The following is a 20,255-nucleotide window of genomic DNA, read 5'->3' on the forward strand; positions in this document are numbered from 1 at the left end:
TGGGCAGGAAGGTGTAAAATTGCCCGGTATTGAATTGGTTAAAGTGTATTTTCTCCATATAACTTTGAAAAATTGCTGCGCAAAAACCGGCATTTTATTCTCTAGGGCACAGGTGTCAAACACAAGGCAGTCCGAATCCGGCCCTCCAGGCCATTTCATGTGGCCCTTGCACCTCTCCTGCAGGTACCCCCTTGTCTCTGCCCCCACCTTGTCTCAGCAGTCAGCAGCAGAGGGGAGAATAGAACTCCTCTGCCAAATCCTGCACCTCTCAGTGCAGTCGCGGCACCCCCTGGTCTAAGCATTCAGCAGACTCTGGTAACTGACTCCACTCCGCCTCTGGTCCTCCTCTAGACCCTGCACTTTCTGATTTCCAGCTCTGCCCCTAAAGGGGGTGCATGGTGATGTTAGGGAGGGTGTGGGATTCTTGACATCTGATGTAATGGGGGTGGGGTGCTCTGGACATCTAGTCTTACAGATACAACCGGCCCTTTGAGGGCAACCATAATGCTGATACAGCCCACGATGAAATGGAGTTTGACACCCCTGCTTTAGGACCTCTGCATAAAAAATATATATAATGTTTGGGGGTTCTAAGTAATTTTCTAGCACAAAATGCAGATTTTTACATGTTGGAGAGGAATGTTAGAATTGCCCTGGGGCTTAAGCGGTTAACTAAAGGAAGATGAAAAATACCAGACTTTTTTTGTTTAATACTGCTTTAACTGCCATTTTCCAGGGCTAATTTTAATATAATTCACAGATATTTGTAAAATCTACTTATAAAGCTAAATGACATACCTTGGTTCGGTTCAATCATTTGATATTTTGCAAAGAAGCCTACTCCTTCATTAAGCTCATCAGATACGAACTCAACTTGTAACCAATGTGAGCTAGAAATAAATGTAGTGGGAGTTACAGAGCCACAGTACCTGCAGCAATGGAGAAGGCCATCATGAATCATTTCATTCATCTGAGTAATTATAAAAAAAAACAACTTTACCATTTACTGTGTGAAAGCATACCTGCTTGATGTGTTACCATCTCTGAGCTCCAACCAATCGAAATGACAAAATCCATAGCGTTCCACGTCTAAGTATTGCACTTTAAGCTGGACGAGCCTTCCTTCTCCTGCTTCCAGCATCCAGGAGCAGTGAGAGTTGGGAGGGTAATGAAAGGGATAATTTGGAGAGTTTAATATCCCCTCGGAGGCACTCAGAAATCCACCACACACTAAGGAGAAAAGGCAGACAAACGTTCAAGACTTTACTGTATTCGGGAAAAAAGTACACCCATACTCAAGTGATCTCCACTAACTTCTGGGTCTCAGGCCAAGTGGCTATTTTGCTGCTTCCTAAACACAGGAGGTTGCTTGCTCAACCCAGGCACCAGTCAGAGAACACCGCCACAGAAACCTCAGAAGGACCCAGGTAAGAGGAACCCCCCACCCCCTCCCCCCACCCCAGCCCCCCCAACCCCTCCGGTGTCGGAGGCCGCCCCCCCCCGGACCCTGGTCTCCCTGCCCCTTGCCCTCCTGCCCCCCCTGCCCCCCCCGCCCCTTGCCCTCCTGCCCCCCCTGCCCCTTGCCCTCCTGCCCCACCCCGCCCGGGCCTGGTTCCACCCCCCCCTGACCTGTTCTCACAGGAGGATTTCCCGCCCCTTCCCCCTGCCACCCCCGTCAGCAGCTCTGCGGCGGGGAACAGGAAGCGGAAGAAGGAGCAGGCCAGCCCGGCGGCGGAGGACCCCTCCTCCACCACCAAACGGCCTGCTGCCCTCCAGAATGCTGCAGGTCCCGACCCCATGGGGGAGGACCTCGACACGCTGGAGGAGGAAGAGGTGGAAGAAGAGATGGCTCTGACCCGGTCGGAGCCAGATCTCTCCACCGACTTCGATGAGGTCCTCAACGAGGTCCTCAACCAGATCGGACTGAGCCAGGACCCTGGTCAGGCTGCAGAGGTCACCCCCCCTCTCCAGGGGAGGTAAGCACAGCCCCTGCCGACTAACCCCTTCATCTCTTTCCCATGATGGCTGAGATCTCTATCTTTTCCATTAATGTGAGGAGCATCAAGGATGCGTCTAGGAGGCAGACTGTGCTGACCTTTCTCTCCACACAGCAGAGTGATGTCTACATGCTTCAGGAGTGCGCCCTTCCCCCTCTGAGGAGGTACACTCATTTGTCCTCCCAGTGGACCCACGGTCCCTCCTACTGGTCTGGGGGTGGCGATTGCAAGTCTGCAGGGGTAGCGGTTCTTATCAGGGGAGGACGTTTCACTGTTGACTCCGTCCATGAGCTCGTCTGTGGCCGCCTTTTGGTCATAGACGGCTCGTGGGCGGGGGAGCCCGTTAGGCTCATCAACGTGTACGCCTCCCCGGAGAAGAACACGCGGCTGGAGCTTTTCCAAACCCTGCGGACGCAACTCGTCACAACGAGAACAGTAGTGATTTTAACTGTCCGATAGAGGAGGACGGGCGCAGCTCCAGCATGTACGTAAAACTCGATGCCACCTCGAAGCTGCTCCGGGAGGTGATTGCGGAGGCTTCCCTGCAGGACGCCGTGGGATCCGTGGGGCGCGGCTCCGTGAACTACTCATGGAGCCGTCCCGACGGATCTGTGCGTTCCAGGATTGACTTTGTGCTCACCTCCAGGGCAGTCAGGCACCGCGCGTTCTCCATGGTTCCCTGCTTTTTCTCTGACCACAGGGCCATTCAGTTTCGGGGTGACCTGGGAGAGGGCTTTGCCCCGGGCCCGGGCTCCTGGAAGCTGATTTGCACCCTGCTGGATGATGAGGAACTGCTAGTGGAGCTCAGGGAAACCTACGGTGCCTGGCAGGAGGAGAAGTCTTTCTTTCCCAAGGTAAGCGACTGGTGGGAGTTCGTGAAAGTCAAGCTGCGCAGCTTCTTTCAGGCCAGGGGACGCCAGCAAGTGTGTGCCAGGAGGAGGGAACTCAGGAGACTGCAGCGTCAGCTGCAGTCCCTGCAGGACCTTCATCTCTGTGGCTGGGACATGAGGCAAGACCTGGAGGACACCAAGAAGAGCTTGAAAAAGCACTTTGAGGAAGAATCCAGGCACATTGTCTTCCGTGCCAAGGTGGAGCATCTAGAGAAAGGTGAGAAGTGTAACTTTCTTTTTCAGGAAACTCCACTCAGGACTCACACCCCTGTCGGAGCTGCACGACAAGACTGGAACACTCCAGAAGGAGAAGGAGGCCGTGATGAAAGTGGTCAGCGACTACTACTCCGACCTCTACTCCCCCAAAGAAACAAACACGTCAGCAGCCGACAGATTCTTGTCAGGTATCTCTGACGCTATTGATCCTGCAGGTTTGTCGGCCACCAACGCCCCCTTGACGTTGGAGGAGCTGCACTCTGCCGCTAAATCCTTTAGGCGGGGCAGGACCCCGGGCTGCGACGGTCTCCCAGCAGAGCTCTATGTAGCGCTGTGGGACCTCGTGGGCCCGGACCTGCTCGAGCTGTACGAGGAGATGGTGGTGGAGGGCAGGATGCCTCCTTCGTTGAGGGAGGGGATGATCACGGTCCTGTACAAGCGTAAGGGGGAGAGATGTGACTTGAAAAATTGGCGTCCCATCTCTCTCCTGAACGTGGACTACAAGATCCTCGCCAAAGTCATGGCGAACAGGCTGAAGGCTGTCATCGGACAGATCATCCACCCGGATCAGACTTGCGGCATTCCTGGCCGCAGGATTGCGGACAGCCTAGCGCTTGTCCGGGACATGGTCCAATACATCAAGGACCGCCATGTGCACGCGGCCCTGGTCAGTCTTGATCAGGAAAAGGCCTTTGACCGTGTCTCCCATGGGTTTATGTGCAGAGCCCTGCGCAGGTTCGGTCTCGGGGAAATGTTTTGTTCATACGTTGACATTATGTATAACGATATTTGCAGTTCCGTGCAGGTGAACGGCTGGAAAACTGACCCCTTCCCGGTCCTCTCCGGGGTCAGACAAGGCTGCCCTCTTTCACCTCTGCTTTTTGTTTGCTGTATAGAGCTCTTCGCCGAATGCATCAGACGGAATCCAGAGATCGGGGGAATCACCGCACCGGGACCAGACAGACGGGAAGTGAAGTGCTCGCTCTACATGGACGACGTGACGGTGTTCTGTGCCAAGCAGCGCTCCATAGACCTGCTCGTCCAGACCTGCGAGGACTTCGGCCAAGCTTCGGGGGCAAAAGTCAACTGCGGGAAGTCGGAAGTCATGCTCTTCGGAAAGTGGTTCCTGCTTTCTTCTGCATCCATGCCCTTTGGCATCAAGACAGACTTCATGAAAATTCTGGGAGTTTGGTTTGGTGTCGAGGGCGCAGCCCTGAAGTCTTAGGAGGAGAGACTAGCCAAGATGAGACAGAAATTTGGACTTTGGAGCCTCAGAGACCTCACCATCGAAGGGAAGACACTGGTACTCCGCAGCGAGATTCTCCGTGTTGCAGTACCTCGCACAGGCCTGGCCCCCACGGGTCAACACCTGTAAGGCCATCACCAGGGCGGTGTTTCACTTCATCTGGGGCTCCAAGATGGACAGAGTGAAGCGGGCAGTCATGTTCAAGGAACCCATCAAGGGCGGTAAGGGCGTGCCCGACATCGCCACCCAACTGAGGGTGTTCTTTGCTTGCAACTGCATCCGCAGAACTTTGCCCAAAAGGATTATGGACTCTGGCGGGAACGCAATGTCACGCTTCTTCCTGTTGCCTCTCTGGAGGTCCCTCGGGTGGGACACTTGGGACAGTTCCATCCCCAACTGGGACACTCCTTGGTACTACTTGGATACCTTCAAGTTCATCAGGGAGCAGGGGCTGCAGGGAGTCAAGCCTGACTTGTGGAAACCAAAGACCATTTACAAGCTCATCAGAGCAAGCGACATTTTGGAGTCGGTTCCAGGCCTGCCTTCAGACACCTGCAAGGTGGTCTGGAGGAATGTTTCTTCCAACATTCTCACCAACAGGCACAAAGACCTGGCATGGATGGCAATCCAAGGGGGGTTGCCTCTCAGGACATTTATGCATGCCAGGAACCTGAGCAGATACAGACACTGCCCCTTCTGCATCATCCATGAGGAAACGTCTCACCACGTTTTCTGGGAGTGCTCTTTTGCTCAGGCCCTGTTGGGGGCCCTGGAACCTGAACTCAAGGACTTTGTACCACAGACAGCCATCACTCACTTTGGGGTGTTGAATGGACTATTCTGTGGAACTTTTTCTCTGGAGGACATTGACGGCGCCTGGCGGGTGCTGTGTTGTTTTAAGGACGCTTTATGGTGCGCCAGGAAGCGCCTCATCCACCAGCGGGAGAGGAGGTCCATTGAGGACTGCCGCAGACTGATTCTCAGTCTGCTCAGAGACTATACCTTGATGGACTTTAAGGAGGAAGAGGACGTCTGAAGATCTCCCCTTCCCCCTACTCCCCCTTGCGTGTCTCTGTCCCTTCAATAAAGCTTCGGGCCTGTGTTTTCCCCCTTTTTTTTTCCCCTTCCCCCCCCCACACCCGATGCCTATTGTAGATTGTAACATTCGGTTTTCGTTTTTGCATGACTTAGTGATATTAGGAAATGTACTGTGTATTAGGATGCTATGGTTTCGGGGTAAGCGGCGTTATGCATGACGTGTTGGTCAGGGGGATTCATCCTCCACGCACATCACGTCAGGCATCATACCGCTGAGCGAATGTATTTATTTCTGAATGTATTTATCGTATGCTTGGAACTGTATTGCAATGTGGTGCGCTGCGTCGCAGTATAGGGTGAGATGTACCCCGATTACAAGTATCATGTTGTTTTTTATACTTCTGTAATAAAAGTATCTTTTCAATCAAAACCAGTCAGAGAACACATTCCATATCGTCAATAAAAGCACTCTTTGATTGGATGAGTTGGAGACTGTGATATAACAGCCTAGCTTCTCCTCCTTGTCCAATCAAAGATTGCTTCATATTCATTGGAAACAATGCAAAGTGATCTCTGAATGGCGCCCATGCCAAGTCAGCGAACTCCTGTGTTCATTCCAGCTGAGCAGCCACTTGGTACGAGACTTGGATGGAAATGGAGATCACTGGAGACGTGCTACCTAGTACAACCCCAATTCAAAGTCAGTGGGGACGCTGTGTAATATCTATATAAAAACAGAATGAAATGAATTTTAAATCTCATAAACCCATATTTCATTCACCACAGAAAACTGAAAACATATCAAATGTACCACTTTAAGATAAAAAAGGTAATTTTGAGGTTCATGGCAGCAACACATCTGAAAATGTTGGGACAGGGCCATGTCCACCATGGTGTAGCATCCTCTCTTCTGGTAACAACACTCTGTAAATGTCTGGGAACCGAGGAGACCTGTTCCTGGAGTTTTTGGAGGGGAATGTTGTCCCATTCTTGCCTGATATAGGATGGTACCTGCTCAACAGTCTTCGGTCTTCTTTTTCATATTTTTTGCCAAATAGTTTCAATTAGTGAAAGGTCTGGACTGTAGGAAGGCTAGTTAAGCACCCGGACTTTTCTACTATGAAGCCATGCGGTTGTTGTAGATGCAGTATGCGGTTTAGCATAGTCCGGCTGAAATATCCAAGGCCTTCCACGAAAAAATATGTCACCTGGATGGGAGTATATGCTGCTCTCAAACCTGGATATAACTTTCAGCATTGATGGTGCCTTTCCAGATATGCAAGCTGCCCTTATTATTATAGGTGTAGGCTATTTATGTACCTTCTGAAACCTGGCAAAAAACTCCCAGAGATTGCATTTTCCTGTCCAAGTTTGTTGCTAGGATGTTGCTAAGACACTCCCAGCTATTCATACTCCTCCCCACCATCACAGGACAAGGAACAGAGTGCATGCAAAGGGGGCTGAATCAACTAGGAGTGTCTTAGAAACAAGGCAGGACAAGAGGTGCCATCTCTGAGAGTTTTTCAGTTGGGCTCCGGGAGGTACTATCCTACTATAGCAATGGCATTATTCAACTTTGTTCAGAGCTGCACAGTTCTCCCCAGGCCTCTGACAGGAGAGATGTACTCTGCTACACAGCAGCTGCACTGCCCACCCATCCCCTCTGCTGTCCATTTACAGAATACCTAAAGTGGAGCTCCAGTCTCTGGTGAAAAACTAAAAACTGTAGCTGCTGACTTTTAAAAAATAGCCACTTACCTGTCATGGGATCCAATGGTGTCCTCACTGCAGCAATCCTATGTCTCCAGCGCCAGCATCTTAAGTATGGGCACCTGGCTGTGACAGATTGCGGCTTCACAACCAGGTGCCCACTGCGCATTGTGAATGGTCCCGGAGTCCCCTCGGCCCTGTCACGTGTACCTGCTTCCCAAGGGTTCCAATCCTTAATGGGGAGCAGGGGACAAAGCCTTAAAGTGGATCTTCCCCTTTTAGGTGGAGCTCTGCTTTAAGCCCCATACACATGATGAGAATATCAGACTAAAGATCGTCTATTTTTTTTTTTTTTTGCATGCTAGTCTCATATTGAAAATGAAGAGGTTACTATAGTTACACAAATTCTTGTACGACAGAATAAAAATTCGGAAGTGATGTCATGTTTTGTATCATATTTGTATTGTATTTTCGGACAAAAACTGTACTGATTAAATGAAAATCGTACGATCTGGTATTATATGAGAAGAATTTTTGGATGAAAACTGTACTAATGATTATTGTACAATCGCTCAAACGCAGTAGTTTTCGTACGATTTTTTGATTGTGTGCACCAGGCTTTATTTTTTTTTTTGTGAACAAGTTTGCAGAATACAAAGCCTTCTATGATTGTGCAACAGAAGAGAAGGGGTGGGCAGAGCAGCTACAAACAACTCTGCAGCTTCTGTATCAGAGACCCAAAGGTCCAGTGTTGGAGCACGGGGACAATAGTGATAGCTGTACTCCCGTGGCTCAATGAAAATTTAATAGTAGATAACAGAGATAAGGCCACAAGGTGGTATACACCTCATTAGGCTTAAAGGTTTAGTTTACCTTCACAGAAAAAAATGTAAAGGTGAACTAACACCAGACACTTATACCCTCCCCCAGTCCCCAATGTACTTACATCCAGGGTTGCCGAGCTGTCTGCACTCCTGCAGCTGCTCCAACGCTCTTTGAAATCCCTGCTGTTCTCTCATGTACTGGTCAGCACTGTCAGTGTGACAACTCGGCAGCCCCAGAGGTAAGTACAGCGGGACCAGGGGAGGTATGGAGGGTGTTTGATGTTAGTTCACCTTTGCATTTTTTTTCTATAAAGGTTAACCTAACACTTTAACCCATAATAAGCCAGCAGAAAAATTTGAAAAAGTTTAAAAACTGCTGCAATTCCTAGTGTTCTTTAATAATAGAAGCCAACAATGGGAGAAATTATATAAACAGTTTCCATAAGCAGTTGATTCACAAATGATACTGTATAAAATTGCTTCAAGCATCTTAAAGAAGTATCAGCACGGTTCTTTACATTTTTGTGGCATCGCCCAGGGGACTGAGTGCATGGAGCCAGAGGCGTCCCTAGGGTTGGTGTCACCCGGTGCGGTAACACGTAGTGTCACCCCTCTAGAGAGGATGGAGCGGTGCCAGTGTAGCAGTAAAATGAGTATCCCAACCCGTGATGATATGTATCCCCTGAAGCAACTGCTCATGTGCCGGTTTCAGGCCGAAGAAACCGATCTCCGACTTTAGAGCAGAGCTGCCACAGTTAACCCCTTACATGCTGCAAACCACTGAAGCTAATCCCACGGATCACTATGGGTTGCAAGATCAGTTAACCCCGTATAGGTTGAATCTATACAGGGTTAACTGATTAGCACAACGTCCAGAACTGACTGAGATCCTGCTTGCACCCCACCTGTACCCATTAGTGCCACTCACCTGTGCCCATCAGTGCCACCCATCTGTGCCCAGCAGTGCTACCCATCAGTGCTGACCATCAGTGCCCAGCAGTGCCACCTATCAGTGTCCATCAGTGCAGCATAATCAGTGCCAGCTCATCAGTGCCGGCTATCAGTGCCTCCTCTCAGTACCCATCAGTGCTGTCTATCAGTGCAGCCTCATCAATGCACATCAGTGAAGGAGAAATATTTCCTGCTTGCAAAATTTTATAATAGTAACAAAGAAAACCTTTTTTTTCGAATTGTTTGCTTTTTTTGTTTATAGCGCAAAATATAAAACACTACATGGCAATTAAATACCACCAAAAGAAAGCTCTATTTGTGTGAAAATATAAAAATGTAATTTGGGTACAGTGTTGCACGACTGCACAATTGTCATTCAAAGTGCGACAGCACTTAAAAATGAAAATTGGCCTGGGCAGGATGGGGGTATAAGTGACCGGTAGGCAAGTGGTTAAGGGGTGAGCAGAGGTTAATGGTAACAATGGGTTAATTCCTCTGCAGTAGCAAATGGCAACAATGACAAGTGTCCCTGTTTGGATGTAAGCCAATTGTAGAGGAAACAGTGAGGCAGCAGCAGGCTGTGATGACTGGATTATGCTGGAGATGTGTCTGCTAATAGGACGGGTGAACTAGGCTGCAACTTGTATAACTGGTGAACAATGTCAGTAATTGTATAGAGAATGTCAGTCACAACCTAATTGGCTGGAGATTGGGACTCTCTCACCCAATCTGTGGCATATCCAAGTAGCTGGTGGTTTCACTGTAAATGGGGGTTCCCCAGCAGTTCTGCGGTTCCTCCTGCAGAGTTCATTCCTGGCTGAAGCACTCCAGGTCACCGGGTGACAGGGTAGTTCTCTAGACTCTTTAGCGATGTCAGCGATCGTCTGTTCCTCCCTCTTTCTCTGCTATCTCCCTCTATATAGGGGGCTCTGATGGTGAGGGGCTCTGCAGACTCTGATGGTGGGGGGGCTTTGCAGACTCTGATGTAGGAGGAATCTGCAGACTCTGATGGTCGGGAGCTCTTCGGACTCTGATGTAGGTGGGCTCTGCGGACTCTGATGGTGGGGGGGCTCTGTGGACTCTGATGTAGGGGGGCTCTGCAGACTCTGATGGTGGTTGGCTCTTCGGTCACTCATGTAGGGGGGCCCTGTGGACTCTGATGGTGGGGGGGCTCTTCAAACTATAATGGTGGGGGGCTCTGCAGACTCTGTTGTAGGGAGGCGCTACGGACTCTAATGTAGGGGGGCTCTGCGGACACTGATGGTGGGGGGCTCTTCGGACTCTGATGGTGAGTGGCTCTTCAGACTCTGATGGTGGGGGGTGCTCTGCAGACTCTGATGCTGGGAGCTCTGCGAACTCTGATGGTAGGGGGTTCTGCAGACTCTAATGGTGGGGGGGCTTTGTGGATTCTGATGTAGAGAGGCTCTGCAGACTCTGATGGTGGGGGGCTCAGCGGACTCTGATGGTGGGGGGGGGGCTCTGCAGACTCTTATGTAGGGGGCTCCATAAACTCTGATGTAGGGGGGCTCTGTGGACTCTGATGGTGGGCGGCTCTGCAGACTCTGATGGTGGGGGGCTCAGCAGACTCTGATGGTGGGGGGGGGCTCTGCAGACTCTTATGTAGGGGGCTCCATAAACTCTGATGTAGGGGGGCTCTATGGACTCTGATGGTGGGGGGGACTTTGTGGACTCTAATGTAGGGGTGGCTCTGCAGACTCTTATGTAGGGGGCTCCATGGACTCTGATGAAGGGGTCTCTGTGGACTCTGATGGTGGGGGGCTCTGCAGACTCTGATGTAGGTGAGCTGTAAGGACTGTGATGGTGGGTGGGGCTCTGTAGACTCTGATGTAGGGGGCTCTGCAGACTCTGATGGTGGGGGTCTCTTTGGACTCTGATGGTAGGGGTCTCTGCAGACTCTGATGGTGGAGGGCTCAGCGGACTATGATGGTGGGGGGCTCAGCAGACTCTGATGGTGGGGGGCTTTGCAGACTCTGATGGTGGGGGGCTTTGCAGACTCTGATGTAGGGAGGCTCCTCTGACTATGATGTAAGGGGTGCTGTAGGAACCCTGATTAAAGGGGAATTCAGGAAACATTGATGTAAGTGGGGGCTCTGGTTACCAGAAACCCCCGTACATCAGAGTTCCCCTTACAGCAGAGTCTGCAGAATTCCTTCTTACATCAGAATTCTCAGTGTTTCCCTTTAAAATAGAGTCCTCAAAACTCTCCCTTACATCAGAGTCTACTGAGTCGCCCCTTACAGTGTAAGGAAACTCTTCGAGTTCAGATGTAAGGGAAATGCTGCAGATTCAGATGTGAAGGGGAAACTCTGTGGATCCAGATGTAAAGGGGGAACTCTTTGGACTTTGATGTAAGGGGAAACTCTGCAGATTCAGATTTGAAGGGGAAACTCTGCGTATTCAGATGTAAAGGGGAACTCTGCAGATCCAGATGTAAAAGGGGAACTCTGTGGACTTTACTGTAAGGGGGGACTCTTGTGATCAAATCCATATGATTAGAAATGCTATTTATTCACAAAGTATATGTATAGTGTATACTACAAGAAATGTGTCATGCTCCACGAAAGTGTTCGGGTTTGGCTTGAAGAAAAGGAGGCAACCCTGCCCAAGCAGCAGGAAGGGAGCCTGCTGCAGAACATGTGAAATGGTTCTGCTACAGGACCGTAATAAAGGGACCGAGATTGGAGTAAAGGGCCCTGGGCTCAGAGGGGCCCTGAAGGTTCTAGTTATGCCTCTGTAGTCAGTCCAACACTCCTCTCCCCCAAGCTGCTGTCCAAAGGTGCCTCCTGTGCGCATTCATCAAGAGTGGGGCACTCTAATACACGAGGTGTGAAACTGGTCAGATCACCAGGTGAAAACTGAGGGGAGAAATAGTCTAATAAAAGAAAACTAATACAACCACCACATCTAAGCACTGGTAAGCTGCAGTATATTACATTTTTGTTTTCGGGTTCAATACCGTTTGATGCAATCCCTCCATTAAATGCATCCCACCTCATCCATAAAACTTACCTGACTCCTCTGACCGTTCCAGCGCTGTCCCAGCTGCAGCACTGCTCCCCTCTCTTCCTGTACTCACTGGATACACTGAGGCCAGTGGAACTATAGGTCCCTGGTGACATCATAGTCCTGCACACAGCCCAGCTTGGGAGTGCATGTGCATGGATGTCCGCTTAACACCCAGATGAAGGAGGACAGTGCTGTGTAATATCATTGCACAGAGCAGGTGAGTGTAACATCTTTAAATTTAAAAACAAAACTTTTGTATCACTTTAACCGCTTCCATACCGGGCAATTTTACCCCCTTCCTGCCCAGGTCAATTGTCAGGTTTCAGCGCTCTCACACTTTGAATGACAGTTGCACGGTCATACAACATTGTACCCAAACTAAAATGTTATAATTTTCTTCACACAACTAGAGCTTTCTTTTGGTGGTATTTAATCACCACTGGGGTTGCTACATTAACAAAAAACGTTTTTCTTTGTTTCTGTTATAAAAGTTTGCAAATAAATGTTCTTCATAAATTTAGGCCGAGATGTATTCTGCTACATGTCTTTGGTGAAAATAACCCAAATTAGGATGTATTTTTTAGTTTGTAGGAAAGTTATAGAGTTCACAAACTATGGTATAGATCTGAATATTGATCAATCCTGAAGTACTGACAGCCAATCTAATTTCTTGAGGTCCAAGAATGTCAGAATAGTACAGATATCCCCCAAATGACCCCTTTTTGTAAAGTAGACAGTCCGACGTACTTCATAAGAGGCATGGCGAGTTTTTTGAAGTTGTAATTTTTTTGTCATAATTTTTCGGAAATGAATAAAAAAAAAATGATTTTCACTATTTTTTTTTACATACTGTCACCAGTGCAGTACAGCGTCATCATATAACTGGCATGGTGGTGATCAGGGACACTGACTGGCGACAGTACGAAAAAAAAAATTGATAATTTGTTTTTAATTTTTTATAAATGTTTTATTATTTTGTATAACTTTTTTCTTTTTTCAGATTTTTTTCATATTTCACTATGACCAAAGTAGTATAACGTTACCATAGTAACATTGTACTACTTTGGGGAAGTGATATATATATATATATAGTTTTTTTTTTTACACAATTTGCTTATAGCAAATATTTACTTTGCTATAAGCGAGCATTTACCTGAATGACTTTGATTCATTTAGGATTTTTTTTTTTTCTTAACTGTGAGTTGGCCACAGCTAATCACATGACACAGCTGGGCTGTGATTGGCCCAGCTTGTGCATGTGATCGCTGTGACCATTCACAGCTAGCCATACTAGTATACAATGGATGGCATGAAAAGAAGCCATCCATTGTATACAACTGTCATGTGACCTGCTGTGATTGGTCACAGTAGGTCACATGGTACTGGCAAGGGGGTCGGTACACAGATCTGTCACCGGCCGTGTCCGAGGTACACGGCCGGTGAGAGATCACGCTGCTGTGCGGCTCTGCTGGCATGCAAATTGCGCATGCCCGAAATATGGTGTCCACCCAGAGCGACAAGGGTTTTTGCCGGCTGCCATTCGGCCATAGGCCGGGCGGGAACCGGTTAACCACTTGCTAACCATGCTATAGCCAAATGATGGCTACATCGTGGTTACCCTGTCCTAGGAGGGCGGCATATGACGTCCTCCCAGAATGCACCCTCCCGTGCACTCCAGATCTCCGTGATCGCTGTGCACTATGGATATAGCTGATCAAGTGATGTGTAAAAGACCAATCACATCGGCCTTTTACCACGTGATCAGCTGTGTCCAATGACAGAGCATATAACTGAGTAAATACAGTTGCCGGTTATTGGCAGCACTTTCCTCACACTGTCACAGCATGAGGAAAGTACTTCCAATAACTGGCAGCTGTCACAGAGCAGATCGGGACTGATCATCAGGGCCCTGCAGTGCCGCCCAGCATGGCCACCCACCAGTATGCAGCAGTTCCACCCACCAGTGCCCATCAATGCCCCCCAGTAGTGCCACCCGTCAGTGTCGCCGCTCAGCGCTGCCAGTCAGTGTTGCCCATCAATGCCGCCTATCAGTGACCATCATTGCTGCATATCAGTGCAGCATCATCAGTACCTCCTCATCAATGCCTACCAATGCCGCCTCATCAGTGCAGCCTATTGGTGCCCATCAGTGCTGCCTATCAGTGCTTCCTATCAGTGCTGATTAGTGCCGCCTATCCATGCCGCCTATCAGTACCCATCAGTGCTGCCTATCCCTGCCACCTTATCAGTGCTGCCTATCACTGTCACCTCATCAGTGCTGCCTATCCCTGTCACCTTATCAGTGCTGCCTATCTCTTCCACCTCATCAGTGCTGCCTATCAATGCCCATCAGTGCTGCTTATCAGTGCCACCTCATCAGTGCTGCCTATCCCTGCCACCTCATCAGTGCTGCTTATCAGTGCCACCTCATCAGTGCTGCCTATCCCTGCCACCTCATCAGTGCTGCCTATCAGTGCCCATCAGTGCTGCTTATCAGTGCCACCTCATCAGTGCTGCCTATCCGTGCCACTTCATCAGTGCTCATCAGTGCTGCCTATCTGTTTCACCTTATTAGTGCTGCCTATCAGTGCCCATCAGTGCTGCCTATCAGTGCCACCTCATCAACGCACATCAGTGAAGGAGAAAAATTACCTGTTTGCAAAATTTTATAATAGAAACATAGAAAAACTTTTTTTTTATAGCGCAAAAATAAAACCCCCCAGTGGTGATTAAATGCCACCAAAAGAAATCTCTATTTATATGAGAAAAATGATAAAATTTCATATGGGTGCAGTGCTGCATGACCGTGCAAAAATGAAGCCGAAAATTGCCCGGTAGGCGAGTGGTTAAAGTGGTTGGAAGGGCTCGTTCACACCATGGTACAGAAACCTCTGTTTTTCTGCAGACACAGCAAAATCAATTGTTCTCCATGTGCCCTGTTCACACTACACTAGTATCGCATGCAGGTTTCTGTGTATAAAACTCATTGAGGCGCACATGAAACTGATGTCTCTGCAGGTGAAATGTGAGTGTCAGTTTCCGTCAATGGTGTGAACGATGCCTAAAGATTCAAGATTTTACCTTCACGCATTCTATGCAAGAAGGAAAAAAAACTTCTGTGTGCAGCTCCCCCCCCCCCCAAACTTACCTGAGCCCCATCTCGATCCAGCAGTGTGCTCGGCTCTCGCCTTTGTTATTGGTTCCTGCTACTGTCAATCATGGCTAGTGAGCCAATAAGGAGGGAGCAGGGGTAGGGCCCAGCAATACTCTGCCTGTGAATGAACACATAGAGCGTGACTCTGTAGTCCCCATATCAAGTGTTTGGCTATGGGGGTCACTGAGCAGGGGGAAGGGGCCAGGAGCACCAGCAGGGGACTTGAGAAGATGATCAGGGCTGCACTGTTCAAAACTATTACACAGGACAGGGAAGTAGAATATTTGTTTTAAAAAAAAATCTGCCTTTAATATCAGTTCACGTTCAAACATTTAATAAATCCACAATTGTTCCATTTTATTCATGTGGAGCTATTCATGAACAGTGAGCACAGGGTGGAGTGTTCCTTTAATGATGACGTCGCCTGAGGAGTCAGTGATGATTGGTCTATAGAGCGTACGGAGCGGACCGTATACACAACGCCGGCTCCGTACAGGGATTCCACACAGGGCACCGATAGAGAGCAGCATGCTGGATGACGAAACGCCATCATGGCACACATGAGCAGGGCTCTGTTGTTTACATTGGACGGTCACTGTTGTTACAGGAAGACGCTGCAATACATGACAGACGTCGCTGTACCCTGGGAGGGTCAGAGAACAAATGAGGAGGCACCCGGCCGCACTCCACACCCCGAAACAATCCCCTCCCTCTTCCACCGACACGCCTGCCATCCAAACGGCCGGCCGACCAAAAAAAGCACGCCCCTAGCACAGCGTCCTATTACGTAACTACTGACGACACGACGTATTCAAATGAGGAGAATGCTGGGAACTGGAGACTTTGATGTGTTCACCCTAATGAATCATTCTGTGGTAACAAGGGTTATTTATATTTACACTCGTAGTAAAAACAGGAAGAAAAAAAGACGTTTGATTAGTGATTATTACAGATAATGAATAACTTTCTTTGCGATTATTTTTTTCCTCTCCATGACTTGGGTGAGAGAGAAGCTCGGGCGGGTTCTTGTGTTCAGCGGTCACCGGGTATGCCTTAAACTAATGAGTAAGGAAAATAACGAACTGGGGTGATACCTGGTTCCTCACTATTGATGAGAAGAATTTTTGAACGGGCATAGGTCTCCCCGTGGAGGTTCCGCCTACTTTGCAGGACCTTTTGGTGCTGAGATCTTCCCGCCCCCTTTAACTGTCTAATGATAGATGAATAATAATTGGTCTCAGCATCATGGAGTCTGTCTGGGATTACATGAAGAGACAGAAGGATTTGGGACAGCCTACAGCCACAGATCTGTTCTCCAAGATGTTGGAACAACCTACCTGCCTTCTCTGAAGTGTCCCTAGAAGAATTGATCAAAGGGTGGGCACACCAAATATTGATTTGATTTGGATTTCTCTTCTGTTCATTTACTTTTGTTATATAGCAAGACTCCAAACCAGAGGTTGCAGCATGCGTAAAGTGTATGGAAAGCGGACTTCCAGCCGTTTAATTATTTTCTTTTTCTAAATTTACCCACGTGAGAGTGGCAGCTTAGACAATGCAAGTTGAGATCACCTGTACTTGTAATCCTTTGCTTTCCATATAAAAAATACGTTTACTTACTACACCCTCATATTGTGAACGCTGTCATCTTAAGTGTGGGCACCTGAAGCCCGCTCTGACATTCTTCCGGGAAATTGTGCAGCTGGCTACCCAGCATGCACTTCCCGTTTTTGCTCCTGCACAGTGTGAGGAAGGAGCGATCTCTCTCCTGCGCAGTGTGAGGAAGGAGGGATCTCTCTCCTGCGCAGTGTGAGGAAGGAGCGATCTCTCTCCTGCGCAGTGTGAGGAAGGAGCGATCTCTCTCCTGCGCAGTGTGAGGAAGGAGCGATCTTGCACCTGGGCAGTGTGAAGAAGGAGCGATCTTGCGCCTGGGCAGTGTGAAGAAGGAACGATCTTGCGCCTGCGCAGTGTGAAGAAGGAGCGATCTTGCGCCTGCGCAGTGTGAAGAAGGAGCGATTTTGCACCTGCGCAGTGTGAGGAAGGAGCGATCTTGCGCCTGCGCAGTGTGAAGAAGGAGCGATCTTGCGCCTGCGCAGTGTGAAGAAGGAGCGATCTTGCGCCTGTGCAGTGTGAGGAAGGACCAATCTTGAGCCTGTGCAGTGTGAGGAAGGACCAATCTTGAGCCTGTGCAGTGTGAGGAAGGACCAATCTTGAGCCTGTGCAGTGTGAGGAAGGAGCAATCTTGTACCTGTGCAGTGTGAGGAAGGACCAATCTTGTGCCTGTGCAGTGTGAGGAAGGACCAATCTTGAGCCTGTGCAGTGTGAGGAAGGATCGATCTTGCACCTGCACAGTGTGAAGAAGGAGCGATCTCGCACTTGTGCAGTGTGAGGATGGAGTGCTCTTGCACCTGTGCAGTGTGAGGAAATCCCCACGATTGCATCACTTCCGGACTCATAATAAAGCGAGATTTTGGTATCAGGCATTCCCTAGGACACTGGGATAGATGATTCTGATGTCACAGAAGCCCTAGGGAATGCCTGATGATGTCATCGCCTAGGCATCTGGGACCGGAAGTGGAGGCAGAAATTACCAATAAAAGGTATTTAGGAAAAATAAATCTACATATATATTGCCAAAAGGGACTGTGAAGAGGGAGACCATTGTCGTTCAATGGAGTAAAAAAAAGGCTGGAACTCCACTTTAACTGCTTACAGTATTCTTTGTTTATTTGGGAATAACTTTCTAATTACTAAAGATAACAAGGTAATAGTAATACTAGATACAAGGCAATACATATTGTTTGTTTTTTTGTTTGTTTTTTAACCATTAGCCGCCCGGCCAATGGCCGTTTGGCGGCTTCAGATGTGCCTCTTCATTTCGGGTGCACGCCATTTGGCGTGCTCCCGCACATGCGCCGTTTGCGGTAATGCAGAGCGGCGCAGCAGCGGGATCTGTCACGGGCAGTGCACCTCGGACACGGCCGATGACAGGTCCGAGTACCGGCTCCCGTTGCTGGTACCATGTGACCTGCTGTGACCAATCACAGCAGGTCACATGACAGTTGTATACAATGGATGGCTTCATTCATGATGCCATCCATTGTATACTAGTGCCTAGCTGTGAATGGTCACAGCTAATCACATGCACATGTCATGTGCTTAGCTGTGACCAAATCACAGCTAAGCACAAAAAAAAAAAAAACCAAAAGCTGAATGAATTGATTTCATTCAGGTAAATGCTTGCTTATAGCAAAGTAATTCTTTGCTATAAGCAAATTGTGTAAAGAAAAAAAAAAAAAATACTGATCACTTTCCCAAAGTAGTACAGTGTTACTATGGTAACATTGTACTACTTTGGTCATAGCAAAATATGAAAAAAAATCTTAAAAAAAATAAAAAAAAAATGTAATAAAAAATTAAATATAATAAAAAAATATATATATATATATTTTTTTTTCATACTGTCGCCAGTCAGTGTCCCTGTTAACCGCCATGCCAGTTATATGATGACGCTGTACTGCACTGGTGACAGTATGTAAAAAAAAAAAAGTGAAAATAATTTTTTTAATTTTTTCATTTTCCGAAAAATTATGACATAAAAATACAACTTCAAAAAACTCACCATGCCTCTTATGAAGTACCTCGGACTGTCTACTCTGCAAAAAGGGGTCATTTGTGGGATATCTGTACTATTCTGACATTCTTGGACCTCAAGAAATTAGATTGGCTGTCAGTACTTCAGGATTGATCAATATTCAGATCTATACCATAGTTTGTGAACTCTATAACTTTCCTACAAACTAAAAAATACATCCTAATTTGGGTTATTTTCACCAAAGACATGTAGCAGAATACATCTCGGCCTAAATTTATGAAGAACAATTATTTATTTGTAAACTTTTATAACAGAAACAAAGAAAAATGTGTTTTTTCAAAATTTTTGGTCTATTTTTGTTTATTTAGCAAAAAATAAAAACCCCAGCGGTGATTAAATACCACCAAAAGAAAGCTCTAGTTGTGTGAAGAAAATGATAAAATTTTAGTTTGGCTACAGTGTTGTATGACCGCGCAATTGTCATTCAAAGTGTGAGAGCGCTGAAACCTGAAAACTGGCCTGGGCAGGAAGGTGTAAAATTGCACGGTATTGAAACGGTTAAGGACGAACAAGGCTTTCTATTCGTGATATTATCTTGCAACAATAATTTTTTCTTTTTTTTTCTTCTGACAATGTAACACAACACTACTAAACAAAATGCACTTTTTCTTCTGTGCAGTGCCAGTTCAATAATAAATAGTGTTGCTGCAAATAAAATGTTTATAAAAGGTTTATTGGATATTATTTTTGTTCATATGGCCTGTTTTAAGTTTGGGGTGTTCAATGTATATCAGTCACTTGATACTGACCACCTCTTCTTGGAGCTGCCTTTTGTTAGCTGCAGGCTGCTGTACCATTTAGGGAAAAATACAAGAGCAGTGTGCACCTAACCCCCTCCCCATAGTAATAGCAATACACCTGCCTGTACTTTATGTTAATCATTTCTCTCTACTTTGCTTCTATTGTTCTGCTGTTGTCACAACATTAACAATGTAAATGACATACTGGGGGCCAACATGTATTTCACTGCAGCTAATCATTTGCATACGTCCTGTAGTAACAATATTGTGCACATCTTTTTAAAATTATTATTTATTATTATTATTTATTTTTTTAACAAAAAAGGGAATAAACATTTTGAGTAATAATTGACACACATACAGTTACTAGGGATTGTTTTTCATTACAGATTTTTTTTCCTCTCTATAATGTGGATTAAGGTAAAGCACAGGGGGGTCTTGTCAACACTGTTCTAACTATATGCCTTAAACTAATGAGTAAGGAAAATAATGAACTGGGGTGATACCTGGTTCCTCACTATTGTTGAGAAGAATTTTTGAATGGGTATAGGTCTCCCTGTGGAGGATCTGCCTACTTTGCAGGACCTTCTGGTGCTGAGATCTTCCCGTCTCCCTTAAACTGTTCAATGATAGATGAATAATAATTGTATTGCTTTGTAGTTCTACACATGATGAGTGTTCTCTAGCTCATTCTTATTGTTAAGACTATCATTTCCTAGGAGATTTCAACACTTCTATTTGTATTCCCTTTTTGTTTTGAGAGAATACATAATATATATTTTTTTCAATCTTGGATTTTCCTGTGAT

At 47.3% G+C, this 20,255-nt stretch overlaps 1 protein-coding gene and 2 non-coding genes across 3 annotated transcripts in view; 2 read left to right on the forward strand and 1 right to left on the reverse strand.

Annotated features, from left to right (window-relative positions):
• The window catches only part of MFRP (membrane frizzled-related protein), an 88,787-nt gene that overhangs the window by 23,053 nt on the left and 45,479 nt on the right, over positions 1 to 20,255 (reverse strand). The window contains exons 6-7 of the mRNA XM_089678575.1: positions 1,023 to 1,230; positions 799 to 929 (exon numbers count right to left, since the gene is read on the reverse strand). Of these exons, the coding sequence (XP_089534701.1) occupies positions 799 to 929; positions 1,023 to 1,230 (339 nt within the window). The remainder of the gene's footprint in view (positions 1 to 798; positions 930 to 1,022; positions 1,231 to 20,255) is intronic.
• On the forward strand, positions 16,102 to 16,249 carry LOC149461237 (U12 minor spliceosomal RNA). The gene has a single exon (XR_016312927.1). It is a non-coding gene; the product is annotated as a U12 minor spliceosomal RNA (small nuclear RNA).
• LOC149461238 (U12 minor spliceosomal RNA) lies at positions 19,909 to 20,056 on the forward strand. The gene has a single exon (XR_016312924.1). It is a non-coding gene; the product is annotated as a U12 minor spliceosomal RNA (small nuclear RNA).

This window comes from Staurois parvus, unplaced genomic scaffold, assembly GCF_062004578.1.
Source record: "Staurois parvus isolate SC_StPar_1 unplaced genomic scaffold, SC_StPar_1.0 ptg000207l, whole genome shotgun sequence".
Classification (NCBI taxonomy): domain Eukaryota; kingdom Metazoa; phylum Chordata; class Amphibia; order Anura; family Ranidae; genus Staurois; species Staurois parvus.